The sequence below is a fragment of the Balaenoptera ricei genome, chromosome 16, assembly GCF_028023285.1.
Source record: "Balaenoptera ricei isolate mBalRic1 chromosome 16, mBalRic1.hap2, whole genome shotgun sequence".
In the NCBI taxonomy this organism is placed as follows: Eukaryota; Metazoa; Chordata; class Mammalia; order Artiodactyla; family Balaenopteridae; genus Balaenoptera; species Balaenoptera ricei.
In genome coordinates this window covers 19720340-19740552 of record NC_082654.1, presented here as the reverse complement: position 1 = coordinate 19740552, position 20213 = coordinate 19720340, and the positions used below count along the sequence as shown (strand labels likewise).

General features: G+C 38.4%; 1 protein-coding gene and 1 pseudogene across 1 annotated transcript in view; both read left to right on the top strand.

Moving 5' to 3' along the window:
• The first annotated feature begins 792 nt into the window (after window positions 1-792).
• On the top strand, window positions 793-4411 carry LOC132351062 (large ribosomal subunit protein eL28-like; annotated as a pseudogene).
• A 4523-nt stretch (window positions 4412-8934) lies between these two features.
• SMC3 (structural maintenance of chromosomes 3) overlaps window positions 8935-20213 on the top strand; it is a 34160-nt gene continuing 22881 nt past the window's right edge. Inside the window, exons 1-7 of the mRNA XM_059900649.1 lie at window positions 8935-9076; window positions 10065-10140; window positions 15301-15339; window positions 16857-16924; window positions 18798-18869; window positions 19247-19326; window positions 19601-19679. Of these exons, the coding sequence (XP_059756632.1) occupies window positions 9062-9076; window positions 10065-10140; window positions 15301-15339; window positions 16857-16924; window positions 18798-18869; window positions 19247-19326; window positions 19601-19679 (429 nt within the window). The 5' untranslated portion in view covers window positions 8935-9061. The remainder of the gene's footprint in view (window positions 9077-10064; window positions 10141-15300; window positions 15340-16856; window positions 16925-18797; window positions 18870-19246; window positions 19327-19600; window positions 19680-20213) is intronic.

The window sequence follows — 20213 nt, the reverse complement described above, 5'->3', positions numbered from 1 at the left end:
GATTTTATTTTGTGACTTCCGATTCTTTAGCCCAATACATACCTGTAGTTGATGTTTACTTGGATATCTGGTCCAGGACTGGTAGCACTTGATTAGTTTCCTTCTCTGGGATGCATAAAAATACGGGATGAAGGCAAACCCAGTGCCCTGGGCAACAAGAGGCAAGGTCAGCTAGGTATAAACTTCAAAGTGCTTAAGCATATCTTCCTTACTTTTTTGCAGAACCATGATTGTCACATTTTGTAGTTAATGAATGAATGAGTGAAAAACAATAAACACCTGAATGTATAAGTCACAATGTAATTCCAAGTGACTGCATGATACACCTTGAAGCAGCCAATAGTCTGACCTTTAAGGAGTGTGAAATGCAGGTGGGCCAAAAGCATGGGGAAACATTCAAAGGCAACAGAAGAGTGGTGATCGTTTTGAAATGCATAGAAATATCGGATCACTATGTTGTACAGCTGGAACTAACATAGTGTTGTAGGTCAATTATACTTCAACTGAAAAAAAAAGAAGGCCAGTTGCAGAGAAACACACACACACACAATGGAGAAGAAAATTCTGCAACATGCTCCAACATGGATGAACCTTGGAGTCTTTATTCTAAGTGAAATAAGCCAGTGACAAAAAGACAAACACTGTATGATTCCACTTGTATGAGATGTCTAGAGTGGTGAAATTCATAGAGAAAGAAAGTAGAGTTGTTGCCAGGGGCTGGGGGAGAGGGAAATGGAGAGTTATTGTTTAATGGGTAAAGTTTCAGTTTTGCAAGAGCAAAGAGTTCCGGAGATGGATGGTGGTGATGGTTGCACAACAAGGTGAGTGTACTTAATATCACTGAACTGTACACTTAAATATGGTCAAGATATGTAAAATTTATGTTATGTGTATTTTGCCACAGCTAAATGTGTCTTCTCCATATTTTAGCCTACAGGATACCCTTCAATTATGAGGACCCCTTTTAAACATCAAAAAGTTTCATGGGGCCTGTCTTCACCTTCTAGCTGTTCATTCTTCATGCATTCAACAAAAGGCATTATTTCAAATTAGATAGAGAATAGAATGACCAAAAACTACTATAACATTTATAATCCTTTTGAAGGGATGTGTATATTTCATTTATTACAATAGCATCTATTGAAAACAATGATGCTAACAGAGAAAGAAATATTTTTTTTAATGTATGAGAAGGTGCTAAACCTTACTCACAGAAATGAAAATGCAAATAAAAAGACATTAAAATATCATTTTACATATTTCAGATTGGCAAAGATGAAAAAGTTCGATAACAGTTGGATTGGGGGAATCATTAACTTATCAAATTATTATTGATCACCTATTATGAGTCTATGTTGGACACTGAGTAATCAGCAGTTAACAAAGTAAACAAAAATTCCTTCTTTCCAGGAGCATACATTCCAATATGGGCACAGGGGTATACATACAGTAAATGAAAATGGAAAAGAGAAGAAAAGAGAAACAGAGAGGGACAGAGAAAGAGTGTGTGTCATATAAGGAGTCCTCTAAAGAAAAATAAAGCAGTGTAAAGTATGGTAAGTGACCAAAGGGTACTGTAACTTTAGATAACGTGATCAAAGAAGACTTTCCTGATAAGGTGACAATTGTGTAAAGGCCTAAATGAAGTGGGGGGTAAGTCTTGGGGATGTCTGGTAGAAGTGTTTTCCAGGTAGTGTGAAGTGGTCAGGTGACTCCTTTCACAGATATCAATTATAAAAATTGGACTAGGGAATTCCCTGGCCATCCAGTGGTTAGGACTATGTGTTTTCACTGCTGAGGGCTCAAGTTTGATCCCTGGTTGGGGAATTAAGATCCCACAAGCCATGCAGCATGGCCAAAAACAAAAACAAACAAACTAACAAACCCCAAAAAACTGGACTAAAAGTTAGGCAATAGTTTCCTAGATATGGCAACAAAACCACAAGCAACCAAAGAAAAAATAGATATATCAGGTGACATTAAAGTTTAAAACTTCCGTACTTCAAAGGACATTATCAAGAAAGTAAAAAGACAATGCACAGGGGCTTCCCTGGTGGCGCAGTGGTTGAGAGTCTGCCTGCCAATGCAGGGGACACGGGTTCGAGCCCTGGTCTGGGAGGATCCCACATGCCGCGGAGCGACTAAGCCCGTGAGCCACAACTGCTGAGCCTGCGCGTCTGGAGCCTGTGCTCCACAACAAGAGAGGCCGCGATAGTGAGAGGCCCGCGCACCGCGATGAAGAGTGGCCCCCGCTTGCTGCAACTAGAGAAAGCCCTCGCACAGAAACGAAGACCCAACACAGCCAAAAATTATAAATAAATAAATAAATAAATAAAATATTTCCTTAAAAAAAAAAAAAAAAAGACAATGCACAGAAACGGGAGAAAGTACTTGTAAATCATGTATTTGATAAGGGTCTAGTATCCAGGATATATAAAGAACTCTTACAATGCAACTGGGTCCTCTCTTTGGGTCTCATCATGCTGAAATCAAGGTGTCAGCCAGGTTCCAATTTCATCTCAACCTCAGGGGCCTCTTCCAAGCTCACTGGTTTGGGGCATAATTCAGTTCCTTGCAGTTGCAGGACTGAGGCCCTCAGTTCCCAGAGGCTACTTGTTATTCTCTGCCATATGGCCTTCTCCACAGCTTAAAAGACCAGCAGGGGAGCATCTCTGGCTTGGAATCTCTCTGACTTGACTTCCTTTCTGATGCCCTCTTTTGAAGGGCTCACCTGATTAGGTCAGGCCCATCCAAGATCATCTTTTTTTAAAAATTAACTCAAAATTGCCTGATTAGGGATCTGAATTACATCTTCAAAATCCCCTTAAGTCCCTTTGGTAACTTAATCCCAGGAGCGATGTCCCATCATATCCACAAGTCCCATCTACACCCAAGGGGAGGAGATTATACAGGGCATGGACACCAGGGGACAGAAATCTTATAAATCTGCCTGAAGGTGAGGGAGAAAGTCAAATAGATATGTGAGGGAAGAGAATTGCAGGCATCAGGAAGGGCAAGTGCAAAAGTCCTGAGGCAGGGGATACCTGGCACGCTTAAATGCGGCTAGAACAGAGAGGGGAGGTAGCAGGAGATGAGATCAGAGAGGCAAAAATGGGCTAGTTTTTTTGGGAAACTTCTAGGACTTTTATCCCCCTAGAATGTTTTAATGAAACTTTTCAAATACAAAAAAGTTTACAAATTTTTACAATGAAACCCGTATACCTTCCACTCAACTTTCCCATTAATGTTTTAACTACACTTATTTCATCACATCTGTCCGTCTGTCTACACAGCTAATTTTGGGGGGATAAATTTCCAAGTAAGTTGCAGACAACAATACACCTCCCCCTAAATACTACAGCATTCATTATCATTACCTAGAATTCTATATTTAGTATGTTCTTTCTTCTGATGTAAAATGAAAATACAATTAAATGCAAAATTCTTAAGTGAATAGTCATGGAGTTTTGATACAGGCAGAAACCTTGGAACCAAAATTCCTATAAAGATATAATTACCATAACCTCCCCCCAAATTCCCTTATGTTCCTTCTCATTTCCCCTGGAACCTCCCCTAAGTAATCACTTTTTTGATTTTTTTTCCCACCATGGATTTTCTTCACCTGTTCTAGAACCTCCTATACATAGAGGTATACAGTATGTATTCATGTAGATAAGACTTCTTTCACTCAGTATAATATTGTTGGGATTCATCAAGGGTCATTGCACGTATCAGTAATTCATTTCTTTTTGCTGTCAATGTATATACCTCAATTTATTGATTGAGTCATCTGTTGATATATATTGGGGTCGTTTGCAATTTGGGGCCATTATGAATAAAGCTGCTATGAACATTTTTATACAAATCATGTTGGGACATTCGTTTTCATCTTAGGCAAATACCTATGGGATGGACTTGCTAGGTCCTAGGGTAGATGTATGTCTAGTTTCATAAGAAAGAAACTCCGTATCCGACCGCTGCCACGAGAGAAGGTGCCGTCGTGTCCGCGCATCTGCAACGGATGGTCGTGAGGAACTGCTCCAGCTTCTTGATCAAGAGGAACAGCAGACGTACAGCACCGAACCCAATAACCTGAAGGCCCGCAACTCCTTTTCGCTACAACGGGCTCATTCACCGCAAGACTGTGGGCGTGGAGCCGGCGGCGGACAGCAAAGGGGTCGTGGTGGTCATGAAGCGGGGATCCGGCCAGCGAACGGCAGCCACTTCCTTCGTGCGGACCACCATCAACAAGAACGCCCGTGCCACCCTCAGCAGAATCCCGCACATGATCCGAAAGGACATACGGATTTGCGTATGGCCGTCATCCGCAGAGCCAGCGCCATCCTGCGCAGCCAGAAGCCTGTGATGGTGAAGAGAAAGCGGACCCGCCCCACGAAGAGCTCCTGAGCGATCTATATCCCCTTCCCCAATGCAATAAAGCTGTCAACTGACTTGCCTCAAAAAAAAAAAAAAAAAAAAAGAAAGAGAAACTTTTTGCAAACTGGTTCTACCACTTACTTTACATTTCTATCATGAATGAATGAGTTTCAGTTCCTCTAAGACCTCGCTCTAAGACCTTTAGTGTTACCTGTATTTTTAATTTTAGTCATTCTGATGCGTGTATAATGGTATAAAAACAAATCTTAAGTGTGCTGAATTTTAAAATGATCAGAGATTTCAGGGTCTTGAGAATTGTCTCTTTGGAAAGGTGCCAAACAGCTGAAGTCTTTATGTTGAAAACTATAAAATATGAAGTTGCTTTTGAGAAAATTGATTGAATGAGGTTTTGTTTGTTCTTTAGCCAGAAAAACAGATGATACAATGTCTGCATTAAATGACTTTTAAATCAATAATTCTTTTTTTCCAGCTGACTTGCAACCTGGAAAAAGAAATTTAACTTTGGGCTACAGGCCAAAAAATTGGGGAAAAAATCTTTGTCCTGAGGTTAGGGTCTTTAAATCTTGCCTATAGCAAAAACTCTGGTTCTAGAAAAGGTGCAGGGAGGAGGTAAACCTCCCGCTTCTTAGTAAATAACTCATTTTTGCATTGTGTTGCTTCCTCCCCCCACCAAAAACCCTTATACTAAATTTGGCGATTTTGCATTAAATAACTTTCAAATTGTAGAACATTTAAAAATATCAATTAAATTGGAAGATTTATCATCTTACCTTATTTGTTAAAGAATGTAATTTTGTGCTTAACTCTGTAGTGATATTTATTACAGAATGCAAAATCGAGAATTTGGAATATGGCATATTTGATTCCAAGCCAGAATTTGAATTTCTGCACTAACCTAAATAGCTAAAGTTTTGAGTAAAGATGATATAAACATGAGATTTCAAGAGCATATTTGAAATTATAATGTATTTTAATTATATATACATATATAATTTTATATATATATATATATATATATATCTATATCTATCTATCTATCACTGGTGACTTTTACAGAATGGTTCTAGAATGACTCAGATAATCTGTACATTATATAAATCTGCACATGACCTAAATCTGGGTATGGTTGTTTGTTTTTTTTTTAAATTTATTTATTTTATTTATTTATTTTTGGCTGCGTTGGGTCTTTGTTGGGCATGGGCTTTCTCTAGTTGCAGAGACCGGGGGCTACTCTTCATTGAGGTGCACAGGCTTCTCATTGCGGTGGCTTCTCTTGTTGCGGAGCACTGGCTCTAGGTGTGAGGGCTTCAGTAGTTGTGGCACGTGGGTTCAGTAGTTGTGGCTTGCAGTCTCTAGAGCGCAGGCCCAATAGTTGTGGTGCACAGGCTTAGCTGCTCCGTGGCATGTGGGATCTTCCCAGACCAGGGCTCGAACCCGTGTCCCCTGCATTGGCAGGCGGATTCTTAACCACTGTGCCACGAGGGAAGACCTGGGTATGGTTTAAAGATCCATAATGGAAAATTTTTCTAGTTTTTTTTTTTACCTTTATTGGGATATATTTCACATATAATAAAATTCACCCGTTTAAAGTGTACAGTTTTTAAATTTTTTTTATTGAAGTATAGTTGAATTACAATGCTGTCAGTGGTTTTTACTATATTTAAAAAGTTGTACAACCATCATTACAATCTAATTTTAGAATATTTTGAAAACCCTTCCCGAAACCCTTCCCCAAAACCCGTTTCCCAAACTTCCCACCCAATCTGTAGCCCCAGGCAACTACTAATCTATTTTATGTGTCCATGAATTTGTCTATTTTGGACTTTTCATATAAATGGAATCCTACAATATGTGCTCTTTTGTGACTGGATTCTTCCACTTAGCTTAACATTTGCAAGATTCATCCATGTTTATTTGTGGGGTTTTTTTGGCTGTGCCACGTGAGTTCCCGGACCATAGCAGTGAGTGTATGTGGCAGTACAGTCTTCAGCATGATTTGGTATTATTTTTTTATTGCTGACTCATATTTCATTGTATGGATAGAGCACATTTTACTCATCCAACAGTTGATGGACATTTAGGTTATTTCTACTTTTTAGCTGCTATGAATAATGCTGCTATGGACATTCATACACAAATTTTTGTGTGGAAGTTTTCATTTCTCTTGGGCATATACCTAGGAATGACATTGCTGGGTCATATAGTAATTCTATGTCTAACTTTTTGAGGAATAGCTAAAGTGGCTGCACCATTTTACATTCCCAGCAGCAATAATATAAGACTGTTCCAATTTCTCCATATCCAAGCTGACACCTGTTATTGTCTGTCTTTTTTATTTTAGCTATCCTATTGGGTGTGAAATGATATCTGACTGGCTAATGATGGTGAGCATCTTTTCATAAGTTTACTGACCATTTGGGAAAATGTGTATTCAAATCCTTTGCCTATTTTTAAACAGAGTTATTTGTCTTATTATTGTTAAGTTATTAAGTTGTTAAGTTATTGTAAGAGTTCTTTATATATTTCGGATCCAAGTCCCTTGTCAAATATATAACTCACATTTTCTTGTTGTTTTACTTCCTTTGAGGCACAAAAGTTTTTATAAAGTATAATTTTTTTTCTTTCATCATTGTGCTTTTAGTATCATATTTAAGAAACCACTGCCTAATCCATAGTCACAAAGATTTACTCCTATGTTTTCATCTAAAAGTCAGACTCCCTAAAACTGCCTTAAGGGCCAGCCAAGATAATAAATTAGAAGCAGTACCACATCTTGGACAGAATGGTGGAAATGAGTGCCACTCTCAAAAGTTTAAAGGATGAGGGGTGGTGGTCCCCATTAAATCTCCATTTAATTCACCAGTTAGGTCCTTGCAAAAACCAGATTGATCCTGACAGACAGTGGACTAACAGAACTTAAGCAAGAGGTAACTCAGCTGCAGGCTGGAGGTAGAATCCTTACTAGAAGAGATCAACACAGACTGGCAGTTATTATCTGGCAAAATGTATTCTTTTTCATCTTCATCTGGAAGGAGTGGAGCATTCCCACGGTGCCTGCAGCAATTCACATTCAATGCCACATTACTTCTTTGCTCTCCATCGTAATATAGTCTAGAGTCCTTAATTCTTTCATCATTGAACAGATTATCATGCTGGTCCACTATACTGACACCATGTTCCTCAGACCTGGGAGGGAGGAAGTGGCAAGTATACTCTGAATACCCTCTTGAAGTGCTCCAGAATCCACTACTGTAGCATAAAAATTATTTTGAGCTGAAAGTAGCTGAGTTCCTGAAATCTCTTATCTGCCTCCCAAAAGAGCTCAAAGTAACTCAACTGTTATAAATCCTCTCTCTGGGAACTCACAGAGAAGTCTGACTCTTATCACTGAGTAACACCCAAACAGACAAAGTCACAAAAACTAGCAGGTCTCCCATCTGTTCTCCTAAGGGCCCATTTGACTTTCATAAAAGTCATTTGTTTTCCCTTATGTGCTCTTTCTCTCCCCCTTTTCACCTTCAAATAAGTCATTTGTTTTCCCTGAAGTGTCCTTCTCCCCTCATCTATTAAAATGGTATATAAAGAATTCTGCCAGCACTAAGAGGCGCTGACAGGGATGAAGTTAAGAGGCTACTAGTAATAGTTCAATCTAGAAAGAATAAGGGCTAGAACTGCCAGCCGCAGCGGGAGGGATGGCGAGGACCGACCAACCTGAGTAGCTGCTGAGTGGCAGGTAATTTTACAGCGACCCAGAGATCCAATTTCTAACAATATGTTTTTCCGCTACGATTGATAACAGATCAGATACACCCAGGGTTGCCACTAGCACCTCGTATCTCTTAGGCTGTTATAAAAAGGGAGGGGGGGTAGCTTTTAATCTTACCTAAATCTCTTTTTGTTGCAGTTGTCCAATCTGCCTAGATTTATAGCAGATGGCAGAGCAGTAAAAATCGCCCGGGGTATTAATAATTATGACATTATTAAAACTAATTTTCGAGCGTCAAGTCCATTTGGGGTGTCCTGCGAGTGGGCGGTCCAGACCCAGTGGGGGCAATTCTAAATTTATAAAAGTTCCCAGAGCGAGAGAATACTGGAGCAGCAGGGATTCTGCACACTGAATCCCACCCACGTCCAGTACGTTGCGTGTTCGGGGACCTGCGCTAGCACCGCATTTCCAAACAGCCCGAGACCACGTGGCCACCTGCACGCACCGCTACTGGCCCTTAGACTCCCAGTCTTAGCTTTGGCGCCGAAGCTTTCCTCCCTGTGGTCGAAACCATTGGCTCCACGCTCGGAGGGAATACGGGCCAACATCACGATCAAGGCTCTTGTCCGAGTGAAGCTTCCGACTAATTCTCAGGAAAAACTCATCTAAAAATTGAGGAATCAAATGAAATTCACCTAAAGACATCGAAGAAGGGCTCCTTTTGCCAAAAAGAAAGAGCAGATCTAACCCTGATTCCCCCTACTCTCCTTGGGGGCTGCGAGGGTGGTTCCGTCCGAGGCGGGGACTCCGCCTCCATGGGCGCCGCCATTTTGTTTGGCTAGAGGGAAGAGAGCGGCGCTTTGGGGGGAGGGGTCTCCTAGGCGCCTCACCTGAGCCCGCTGGCGAGTTATTGCTTTTTGCGTGGGAGGCCTTCTCCCCGGCTCGGGGCGAGGAACCATGTACATAAAGCAGGTGAGGCCTGTGCGTCCCTCGCACCCTTCACGGGCCCGTGAGGACCGCTTCTTGAGGCGGGGGTGTCGCTTCTCCCCGCAGGGTGGGCGCGGGGCTGGACTGGGACTGTGTGGGAGAGGTGCGGCCCCGGCCCGCAAGCGCGGGGGCCGCGGGGAATTGGGGCGCCCCTTTGCAGCCCGGGCCTCCCCGCAGGGCGCTCGCCTGAGGGAGGCGGGCTCTCGGGGAGAGGGGTGGAGGGGCCGGCGGGGCGGGCCCTTTGGAGGGAACCGGGCCTTCCCGGGAGGGCGAGAAGCGGCCCTGTCCTGCGGGACCGGCTAGCCCCCCGGGGGCCTTTGGCGTGGGGTGTGTGGAGAGAGGGTCTCCCCGGCCCCGGGGACGCCCCTGAGGTTCCCAAGCTGGGGTGTCTCCCGACTTAACCGGAGAAATAAAAGGGCTCCTCGTTCCTGCAGAATGTGTAGCGTCTCCTCATTCCGTTGTTACTTCTGTCAGAATGGTCTTCCCGCGCTGGAGTCCACCCCAAAGATGAGCCCCTTCCCACTCTTCACGAGAAGTGTCTCTGCTGCAGGTGTTGGGCTCCAGGCAGTCCTGTCCTGGAACGGCGGCTCTTTTTGGCCCGAGTGTGTGACTGACAGGGGCGCCCAGGAAAGCCGGGCCAGTCTGCATACTTGATAGACTTTTGTACGGCCCTCTAAGGCTTAGTGTGCCAACGAACCGTATACAGGGTGCTTGATTTTGAGAGTTCCCTAACAGGTTACTAATTATAACTCCTAAAAAAGCACCAGTGGCAATGGTTACTGATAAACGGGCTGTTTTAAGAAGTTTTTTTAAATCACTTTGCAAAATGAGTTTTTCTTCTAGGACATGGAAGCTTTTCTGACTTGTGTTAAATGAGAAACCAGAACGGGAAGGAGTGCAAAAGGAAAATGTTAGCTTAGAAGTTATTTCTTTTGGGGTGTGTTCTGAAAAAAATCTCTCTTTTATTTTTTAGGTTATTATCCAGGGTTTTCGAAGTTACAGAGATCAAACAATTGTAGATCCCTTCAGTTCAAAACATAATGTTATTGGTAAGTGTTCATGGTTTACTAGACCAGAGTTATGTCTCTACAGCCATTTAAATCCTGCCTGTGTTTAGGCTTAAGGAGACAGGAATTGTCTCTGAATATTACATAAATTTATGTGTATTTTTTTCTATATGAAATTACTTTTCGGTTTTTTTATCTGCACTGATGAAATTGCTTCCTTTATACGGTTAAAATACTTGAATAAGACAATCATAAATTACTCATTTTTATTTGGTAGCCTTGTATGTGTATGTTTTGACAGATTTAAGTTTATAGTGAATGACTAAATTTAGCGTTTCAGCTCTTCTTGGTATGTCATTTTCTAGTTAAAATGGACACTATTGCCTTATTTCAAAGGTGACCATTCTTTTTGCACAAATTAGATTGTTCTCAGATTTTTTTAAAATTTCCTATTATAATGTCTAAGGACAGACTACACAGGTTGGTGGGAAGAGCATAAACTGAATTGTAACAGAATGGGGTTCAAATCCCAATTCTGCCATGTATTCTTCAAACTTGACTTCCTGAGCTGCTTAGTTTTCTCATTTGCAAAGTGGAAATAATGATATACATCTCATGGGGCTGTTGGGAAGATTAAATGAGAAGGCAGTTGTGTGAGGACAAGGGGCTAATGGTTATTGCAGTATAATAGTTAATCTATAGATTCTTCAGATGATAAGGTTTCATTTTGCTGGTACAGACAGCAAAAGTGTTTTCTGACACTCTGCTGAGTTTTTAAAGGGTAGGTGAAATGAGTGCTTCTAGACACCAGAAAAGCAAAGAATTGCTATTGACATAGATTTCTGCTACAGTGTCCTTACAGAGTTTATTGGCATGCTAGTCGGTTTGGTCTACCATAACAAAATATCGTAGACTAGGTGGCTCAAACAACAGGGATTTATTTTTTCACTGCTCTGGAGGCCTCCCTCTCCATCATGCTCACAGGACCTTCTTTGTTTGAGCCTCTCCCTCACCCTCTTACAAGAGCACTGATCCCACCATAAAGGCCCCACACTCCTAACCTCACATTAATTACCTTCCAAAGACCCACATCTCCTAACCTCACATTAATTACCTTCCAAAGACCCGCATCTGCAAAAAGCTTCACATAGGGGGGTTAGGGCTTCAGCATATGAATTGGGTGGGGCGGGGACACAATTCAGTCCGTAGCATGGGTGAGGTGAGATTCATAGAGAAATCAGTAAAGGGTGAACAGTGAATACTGATGTTCCCAGAGAACTTGGAGAATCATACTTTATTTTGAAATAAATAAATAATAAAATTTTAAAATTGAGGGCAAGGAAAAAACCTGCCCTTGGTACATCAATTGCAACTTTGTAGTTGGGAATAAAGAAAACATACTTTTCCCTCTGCCTTGCCTACTAGAGAATCGTTAATTGAATTGGTGTGCCATAAGGGTAGCTTGATTGTACTAGAGTTTTACTTACATTTTGATTATAAGTGCCTTCTGATTTTCATCAATAAAAAAATCTTTAGAAACGGAGAAAAATGAATAATTACTAGATTTATATTATTTCCTTAACTTACAAATTAAAAGTCGATAAATATCTTAATATGTCAGTTGTATACAGTTGTCCCTTGGTATCCTGAATGCTTGTATAAAACTTGTTATAAAATCTTAGTGTTTTTGCATATAACCTAAGCATATCTCTAGATTACTTATAATACAATGTAAATGCTATGTAAATAGTTGTAAATATAATATACCTGCTGTGTTAATAGTTGCCAGCTTGTGGCAAATTCCAGTTTTGTTTTTTGGAACTTTCTGGAAAGTTCCCCTACCCCCCACCCCCCCCACCCGGAATATTTTCAGTCCGCAGTTGGTTAAATCCCCAAGTGTGAAACACAGGGATGTGGGATTCAGAGGACTGACTGTAATTTTATAAATGAACTGTAAAATGATGGCCGTTATTACCTAGAATGATTAAATTATATCTTTAGGGCCTATCAAGTATTTTTGTTTTAGCTATTATCAGACAGCTGTTTTACTACTTTGGTTGCAACATTAAGATTGTTAATAGTCACAGTTACAAAGGACATTATCTAAATGTTCTTTCCTTTTAACTGAAAAAACATAATATGATTTTGTTTAACATATTTTAAAAATAGGTCCCTTAATTGTATAAGAAAGACCAAAAATAGTATACAGTGAGATTGTTCCTAAAAATGTCTTTTGAAAGCTTACCACTTTGATTGTTTAATGATTTTGACCCTTAAAAAAAACACAAGATTTGAAGGCAGATACCTCATGTGCTGATACTTGAATGTTTGATGTTTAAGTGCAAGAACCATAAACCTTTTTAAGTTTACCTTTTTTCTGGCTTTCTACCAAAAGAAATATACGTGAAGTTATAGAACATAAAGAGCATAAAAGCTAAAAGGAAAAAATTTAAACTGTAATTCTTCTCCCCCGAGCTAGCTTGTGGTTTCCTGGAGAACAGAGCCCGGGGCCTGCTTAGCTGCTAAGGCGTTAATGGGAGGGTGCAGTCTGAGGGCAAGGGGTGGGGGGGGTAGTGGTCATAGCTTTATAAAGAAGATACACCTGGTTTGCAGTCACATTGGATAACTTACTGACAGACTTTGTAAACCCACCACACCTTGGAAAGCTCAGGTGGGAGAGGTATGGAGAAGGTTTTATGTGCTAGCTTCTGTCTCTCTTTGGTCAAAGTTTACCACATAGGGCATTGATTCCCCACCTCCCCCCCCCCCCCAACTGTGCTTTTGGATTGTGTTACTCTGGGGACTAACCCCCCTGGAGTGGTTGGGGAACTGTAACCTCCTTTGGGTTTTCACAGATCTGAATGCACCCCCAGGGTAGGCTGAAACAACCTGAGGTGTTGGGAGACTAGCCTCTCTATTGACAGGCAGCCAAGGCCTGGGTTAGGGCAGGTGAATCTGGGGACACACATAAACTGGGTCTATCTCAATACCCCTTCAGTTTTCGTGTACATATATATAAGTACGCCTTTTTAAATAAAAATTGGTTTGTAGTAATCTGTTGGTAATCTGTTTTTTTCTCCTTCAGAATAAACTGAAATATCTTTCCCTATCATTAAGTATTCAACATCCTTAAAATTGCTATGTAGCATTCCACTGTGTGGGTAGGAGTAATTCTTAGGGAAATTATAAATTTTTCAGTTATTTATGAATGGATTATGGTTTGAACCATAATTTTCTGTAATTTTTTAATGATAAATTACCTTTTAAAACTTTTATTTAGTGATAATTTCAAATTGACAGAAAAGTTGCATAAATAAGAACAGTACAGAGACACTACTTGTGTATCCTTTACCCAAATCTACTCTTTTGGTTTTTTTTTTTAATTAATTAATTAATTTTTGCCTGCATTGGGTCTTCGGGCTCTAGGCGCGCGGGCTTAGTTGCTCCGCGGCATGTGGGATCTTCCCAGACCAGGGCTCAAACCCATGTCCCCTGCATTGGCAGGCGGATTCTTAACCACTGTGCCACCAGGGAAGTCCCCCAAATCTACTGTTAACATTTCCCCACTTGCTCTGTCATTTGCACTCACTCTCACACTTATTTTTTCTTAGAGTAAGTTATGTACATCATGGTTCTTTACCTGTGACTTCAATGTGTACTTTCTAAGAATAGGGATATTATCTCATATAATCACAGTGTAGTTATCAATGTCAGTAAATTTAACATCAATACAATAATATTTTATTTTCTAGCTATGTTGACTGACCCAGAGATTTTCTTTGTAGCATTTTTCCCCCCTAGTATAAGATTTAATTTAGGATCAGGCGTTGCATTTAGTTGTCATGCCTCTTTAGTCTCATTTAATCTGGATCATTTCCACAGCCTTCCTTTGTCTTTTACAGTGTTATTTTTGAAAAATATTACATAAATGATGTGTCCTTTTCAGGGTATTCCACCTGGAGGCACATGATATCCATCTACTTATTGATGATGATAGTTTTGATCACTGAGTAGAGATTCTGTCCAATTTTTCCACTGTATAGTTAGTGTTTTCTCCCTTGCAACTAATGAATAATATGGAGATGGGGAGAGACTTATGGACCATGCACATATTGTGCTCCTTATCAAAATTCCCTCTCAGATTTAGCATTCATTGATAATTCTTGCCTTTATTGTGATGGTTACAGGATGATGATGTTCCATTTCCAGCACTCCTTTCACATTTACCACTTGGTATTCTACTGTAATCAAACGTCTTCACTCCTTAGCTATTTATTTATCTTTTTATTATCAGTATGGACTCATGGATTATTCCCGCCTACCCCTCCCCAGCAATAATTTATAATTCATCTAATTATTTTGGTACTCAAATTGTCCTAGATTTAGCTAATAGAAGCCCCCATCAGGCTGGCCTCTGTGTCTGTTGTATGCCTTTTTTTGTTTTTTTTTAAAGCACTTCATTACTTTCTGATTTCTTTAGAATTTATCTTGGATTAAAGGTGATGACTTTGGGGCTAATTTGTTCAGGATATTGGTCAAGATTGAGAGAGAGTGGCATAGTTATTCATGACTCTTAACAATTAAAATTTTGTTAAACAAAAGTTCAAATGAATTCATTAAATCTAAAACATTTGATATCCTTTTATGTATAGAATTGCTTATTTCTGAATTCAGGTATTTAAAAAAAGTGCCTTATAGTTGTCTGTATTTTTGTGATTCTAATAACTATACATGATGTATAGGGCTGATCAGAAACTGTTTAACATGGAAATGGTTTGAAAATTTTAAATGATTAAGTATTTTAAATTTTTAGCATTATGTGAATCTTTAAATTGTTAAATATATTTTATTATATACAATTAAAATAGAATTACATGTCCATTGTAATGATTATAAATCATGAAAACCAGGTAGTATATTTAGTTATTCCTGTTAATTTTAAACTATTGGGAAAGAGCAAAAAAATAAACAATGAAATAAATTTCTTTAAGAAAAAAATTATCTGAAGACTATACAAAAATTGCACTCATCTGGTAATTAAAGCTGTTTTGTTTATTGATTTGTTGTTCACTGTTCTGTTGTACTTAATTTCAGTTTTTAAGATGTTATGTTAGAAAATTGGATTTTATATTTTTTGAATGCTTTCTGTAAAGTTTTAATGTTTTTTATACAAAATAACATGGACTTTTTGAAATTTTGTAGTGGGCAGAAATGGATCTGGAAAAAGTAACTTTTTTTATGGTAGGTATTGTTTTTTGAATTCTAAACATAGTAAGACCTAGGTATCTTACGGTAGTTTATCTGAGGTTATGTCTGCATGAAACACAAGAAATACTTCTTCAAACGAGGTTGCAATTTAATGTAGAGGGTTTAGAGTATAAGAATCTGAGCTCTACTCTAGTGATTAGCCATGTGAGACTGGGCAAAACACTTAACTTCTCAAAGTACTCTTTCACTTTAGAAACAGAGATATTTGCCCTGCCTACCTTAGATGGGTTGTGAGAATCAAATGAGATAATATGTATGGAAGTGCTTTCTAAACTTGAGTGCTGTATATAAATGTTGTAAATGCAGAGAGAGAGATTCAAAGAATGTTAAGTGCAGTAGAATAGTTAATATTGTTATGGAAAATGGCTTATCTGTTTCATCCAAATCAATTATTTTAATAAAAGATGGAGGGGTGTAAAAAACTAGACTCAACAAAGACAGTTGTTGGTTGTCAGAAGATAGTAAGTAGAGCTTTGAAAACTATCTCTAAAGATAAAATGCGTTTAAGAATAGTAATGCCTCTGTTAAATTCTTTGGGGAGAAAAAATATTTTAACAGATTTGGACTGTACAAGGAGTAGATTGAAAAAATTTTGAACCTCTTAGTTGAGTAGTGCTTGAGGAAAAGGATGGTGTAGTAATAGCAAAGGTTCTATCCCTTTGCTTATAAATCTAAGGGGTACTCTGTACCCCATCAGTGGTTGTAATTTGGGGATGGTGAGAAGAGTAGGATTGGAGTGGAAGTATTAATATTTCATGATCTCCAGGGGGGATGAGGGCAGTTTGAATCTGTCCCCTCCAAGGTGATTATAAAAGAAAACCAATCCCCACCTCCACCCCCAGCATACACATTCGTATATACATACTCCCTCTTTCAGAGTGTCAGAGCTCTCTTGGGTGGACTGGGAATAGAACAGTTGAGTAAAGAGTTCCATTTCTAGGAGAGGGTGGTCCAGTTAGGCATTCTGTGGAAGCAGGAATGGCTTCTTCTTACAGAAGACAAAGGGTAAGTAAGTACTGCAGTAGAAAGTGGAAATCTGAAACATTTCCTACTTAGTGCTATTTATTTTGACAAAGTATGCAATTAAGGATATTATAGGAGTATATCCTATTTTGTTAAATATTTTAATTTATATTACTTATATCTAGTGGATAAAAGCAACTATAGCGTGAAACCTAACCATGTATACTTTGATCAAGAGGTACACCTTAGTTCTACTTGCCTGTTCGTGTATTTCAGTGTTTTTATTTTCTTACCTTAAATGTTTCAGTGAAAACTTAATGTTTTTCTAATATCATCATTTCCTAGCTGATTAATCTGAAGTACAGGCATATTTTCTGCATTCCTTTTGTCTATATGAAACAGGTAATCTACTTTATCTGCATTGTTCATTACCTGATATACTGTATTCTGTGCGAAGGTATGGGAAATTATGACTAAGGCATAAATCCTTTTTTAGATCCTACTAATAGTTGTTTTTGTATTTCTAGCAATTCAGTTTGTTCTCAGTGATGAGTTTAGTCATCTTCGTCCGGAACAGAGATTGGCTTTGTTACATGTGAGTGAGACTGCTTTATGGATATTAAATACTTCTAAAAATACATTGTCAATTCTGGTAAACAAAATTATTTTTTCAAGTTTCAGATCCTTTGTGAACATGACACAGTGTATCTCTTATGTATGTTGTTCTGCTGTGAAATTTAGCTTACTATATTAATGCAGGATAAAGGCTTAAATTTTATATAATGGTAAGAAAATTGTGCGAGTTCCCTATGGATGGATATGCCTTCCATATAAATTCTTTATTAGGAGTATGGCCTGGTAACGGTCTGGAAGCCCGTTTGCTGAGAAAGTTAGGTTGGGGATTAGAAACTTTGAGACTCAGAATCAGAAGTTAATTGTGGGGACTTCCCTGGTGGTCCAGTGGTTAAGACTCCGTACTCCCAATGAAGGAGGCCCAGGTTTGATCCCTGGTCAGGGAACTAAGATCCCACAAACCGCAGCTAGGCCCGTGTGCCACAGCAACTGAGCCCACGCACTCTAGAGCCCATGTGCCGCAACCAAGACCCAGTGCAGCCTACATAAATAGTAAATAAATAAATAAGTTAATTGGGAGCATAGAAAAGCAACCATTACAAACTAAACAACATAAAGTTATTTTTAGCCATATTTATACTTAAATGGTAACATCATTTGGTAACAATGGTTAACATCCAATATGAAAGACAGTATATTTATAGTAATGAAAATTGTTAGAACTTTTCTTTAGATAATTATGAATAAAAACTAATTTTAGGATAAAATATAAAAGGCTATGATAAAATGATGTAACTTTATTTATTTACTTACGTACTTACTTACACTGGGTCTTTGTTGCGGCATGCAGGATCTTCATTGCAGCACGCGGGATCTAGTTCCCTGACCATGTGTCGAACCTGGGCCCCCGCAGAGCCTTAGCTACTGGACCACCAGGGAAGTCCCTGTCTCGTTTAAATATGGCTTATAATTAATTTTAAGACCAGAAAGCGAGATTCCTCAATATATCTCCACAGTATCTCTCAGACTTAAAGTTCTTTTTCTAACCATTATCTTTTTCTCCCCCTCACTATTTTTTTTTTTTTTTTTTTTTTTTTTGGCTGCGCCGTGTGACTTGCAGGATCTTAGTTCCCCAACCAGAGATTGAACCAGGGCCACATAGTGAAAGAGCCAAGTGCTAACCACTGGACTGCCAGGGAATTCCCTCCCCCAACTCTTACATTTGAATTTTTAGTCCAGTAATCAGGATTGATTCCCTATAGAAAAATTTCTCTCTAGGTTTCTCAGATTAGCATTAAAAGAATAATTTCTTTAGGTATCATTCTTCATTGTATTGAACTACTACATAATAGCAGTTTTCACAATCTAGAAATTATCTGGGCTGGGTATGTAAGTAGTTGGGTCACAAATCGGTCTAAATGTGACCCATATGTTAAATGCATATGTTTTCATAGCAGATTTTAAACTATATAGAATATCTCAAATGTTTAAAAAGACAGTTTTTATCATGTGACTTGTTAGGGTTCCTTTCTAGCATTAAGATGAATCTATAAGAGAGAAGCCTCAAAGTGTTTTATATTTTAGCAAATAGGTAAAATTGGGTGGCTGTGGGGTCTTATACTCTAATGAAGTGATATGCAGAACAAGACCTATGTAAATCTAACTTTGACATCTCTTGTATAGTTCGCATTTTTAAAATTCAGAATCAAAAGCTGTTTGGTTGAGTTTTGTTATCCTAATCCAGTGTTTGCTGCTTTGGCAAGAGGGATATATATTAGTCTGATAGAAATTTTTCTCCATTGGATCAGGCTTGTTACCATGCACTAAACTTTAAAAGTATTTAAAGAATATGAAAACACCACTTACGCAACACATTAATTTTTCTCATGTTTTAGGAGGGTACAGGACCTCGTGTTATTTCTGCTTTTGTGGAGATTATTTTTGACAATTCAGACAACAGGTTGCCAGTGAGTAACTGCTTTTTCTTTTCAGTAGTAACATTGAGAATTTTATTGATGCAACTGACTTTTTTCATGCTTTGAAACACTTATTTATAGTTGTACTTCGGCTTTTATAATTTAGTTCATACTAAAATAACTACAGCTTACATACTAATTTTGTCTTAAAGTTGTAATGAATATTCTGGTAAACAAATGGGAATGTGTAAGCTGTTGTGAAAAAATGTCTTTGTCATAGAATTGAGTATTCGTGGCATATCTTTAGTGAGATGATTGAAGTTTCAAAATAATTGCTGTGATGAGGGACTCTGAAATGACCTTATTAACTATAAAGTTTCCACTTTTACTATTAGATTTACCTTTGGGCTTTTCCTTTTTTTTCTTAGATCGACAAAGAGGAAGTTTCACTTCGAAGAGTTATTGGTGCCAAAAAGGATCAGTATTTCTTAGACAAGAAAATGGTCACGTACGCATTTTTCTTTATGTTTGTAATTTCTACACAAAAGAGTAAAAGTATTTTACTTGCCTCATATATGAGGTACTTTTGCCTCATGTTCAACAAATCACAATTTAGAGCATAAATATAAGAATCAGAAGATTCTCTGAGGCTGATAGAACAGAAGGGTTAAATGACTGTTCTGTAGTCCTTCATGCACCTTAACTTAGGAGTTAGTGTACTCTTTTTGCTTATAGTTGGATTGTTATGTATTTGAAAATTTTTTTTAATTGTTTATCAACAGGAAAAATGATGTGATGAATCTCCTTGAAAGTGCTGGTTTTTCTCGAAGCAATCCTTATTATATTGTTAAACAAGGAAAGGTAAGAAATATGTATCTTTTTAAGTGGAATTTGTTTTCTGAGTATATTCATTGAATGATGAGTTTGATTTCATTCTAGTGGTTAAGTTGGAGTGAAAATAGACCTTATTGTCTTCTGTTTTCATTGATTTATTTTGCACTGAAGTTTGTATTACCTTTTTTGTGGCCATAAATTTATGTACAAAATAGATCCATTGCATAGTGGGGTAAAAGTATTTCAGTAGAATTATTTAAGTGGATCTTGTTTTCTTGGTGATCTGTATCATTTACCAAGGTGCACTGTACTGGAAGACATTTTTGGTTTGTAGAAGTTACAATCATATTAAAGAATGTTGTAGAAACTTTATAAAAATCACATTTGAAAAAAGTTACTTTCTGAAATTAATACTCTCTGTTAGTATGTCACAGAGTTAAAATGCTAGAAAGCTTACATTACCAGAAATCTACCATAGTGCTACATATTGTTTTCCCTTAATACAATTTATATTCTTTATAGTTTTTAGGAGTTATATACTTTATCTGATTGTTCTACTGT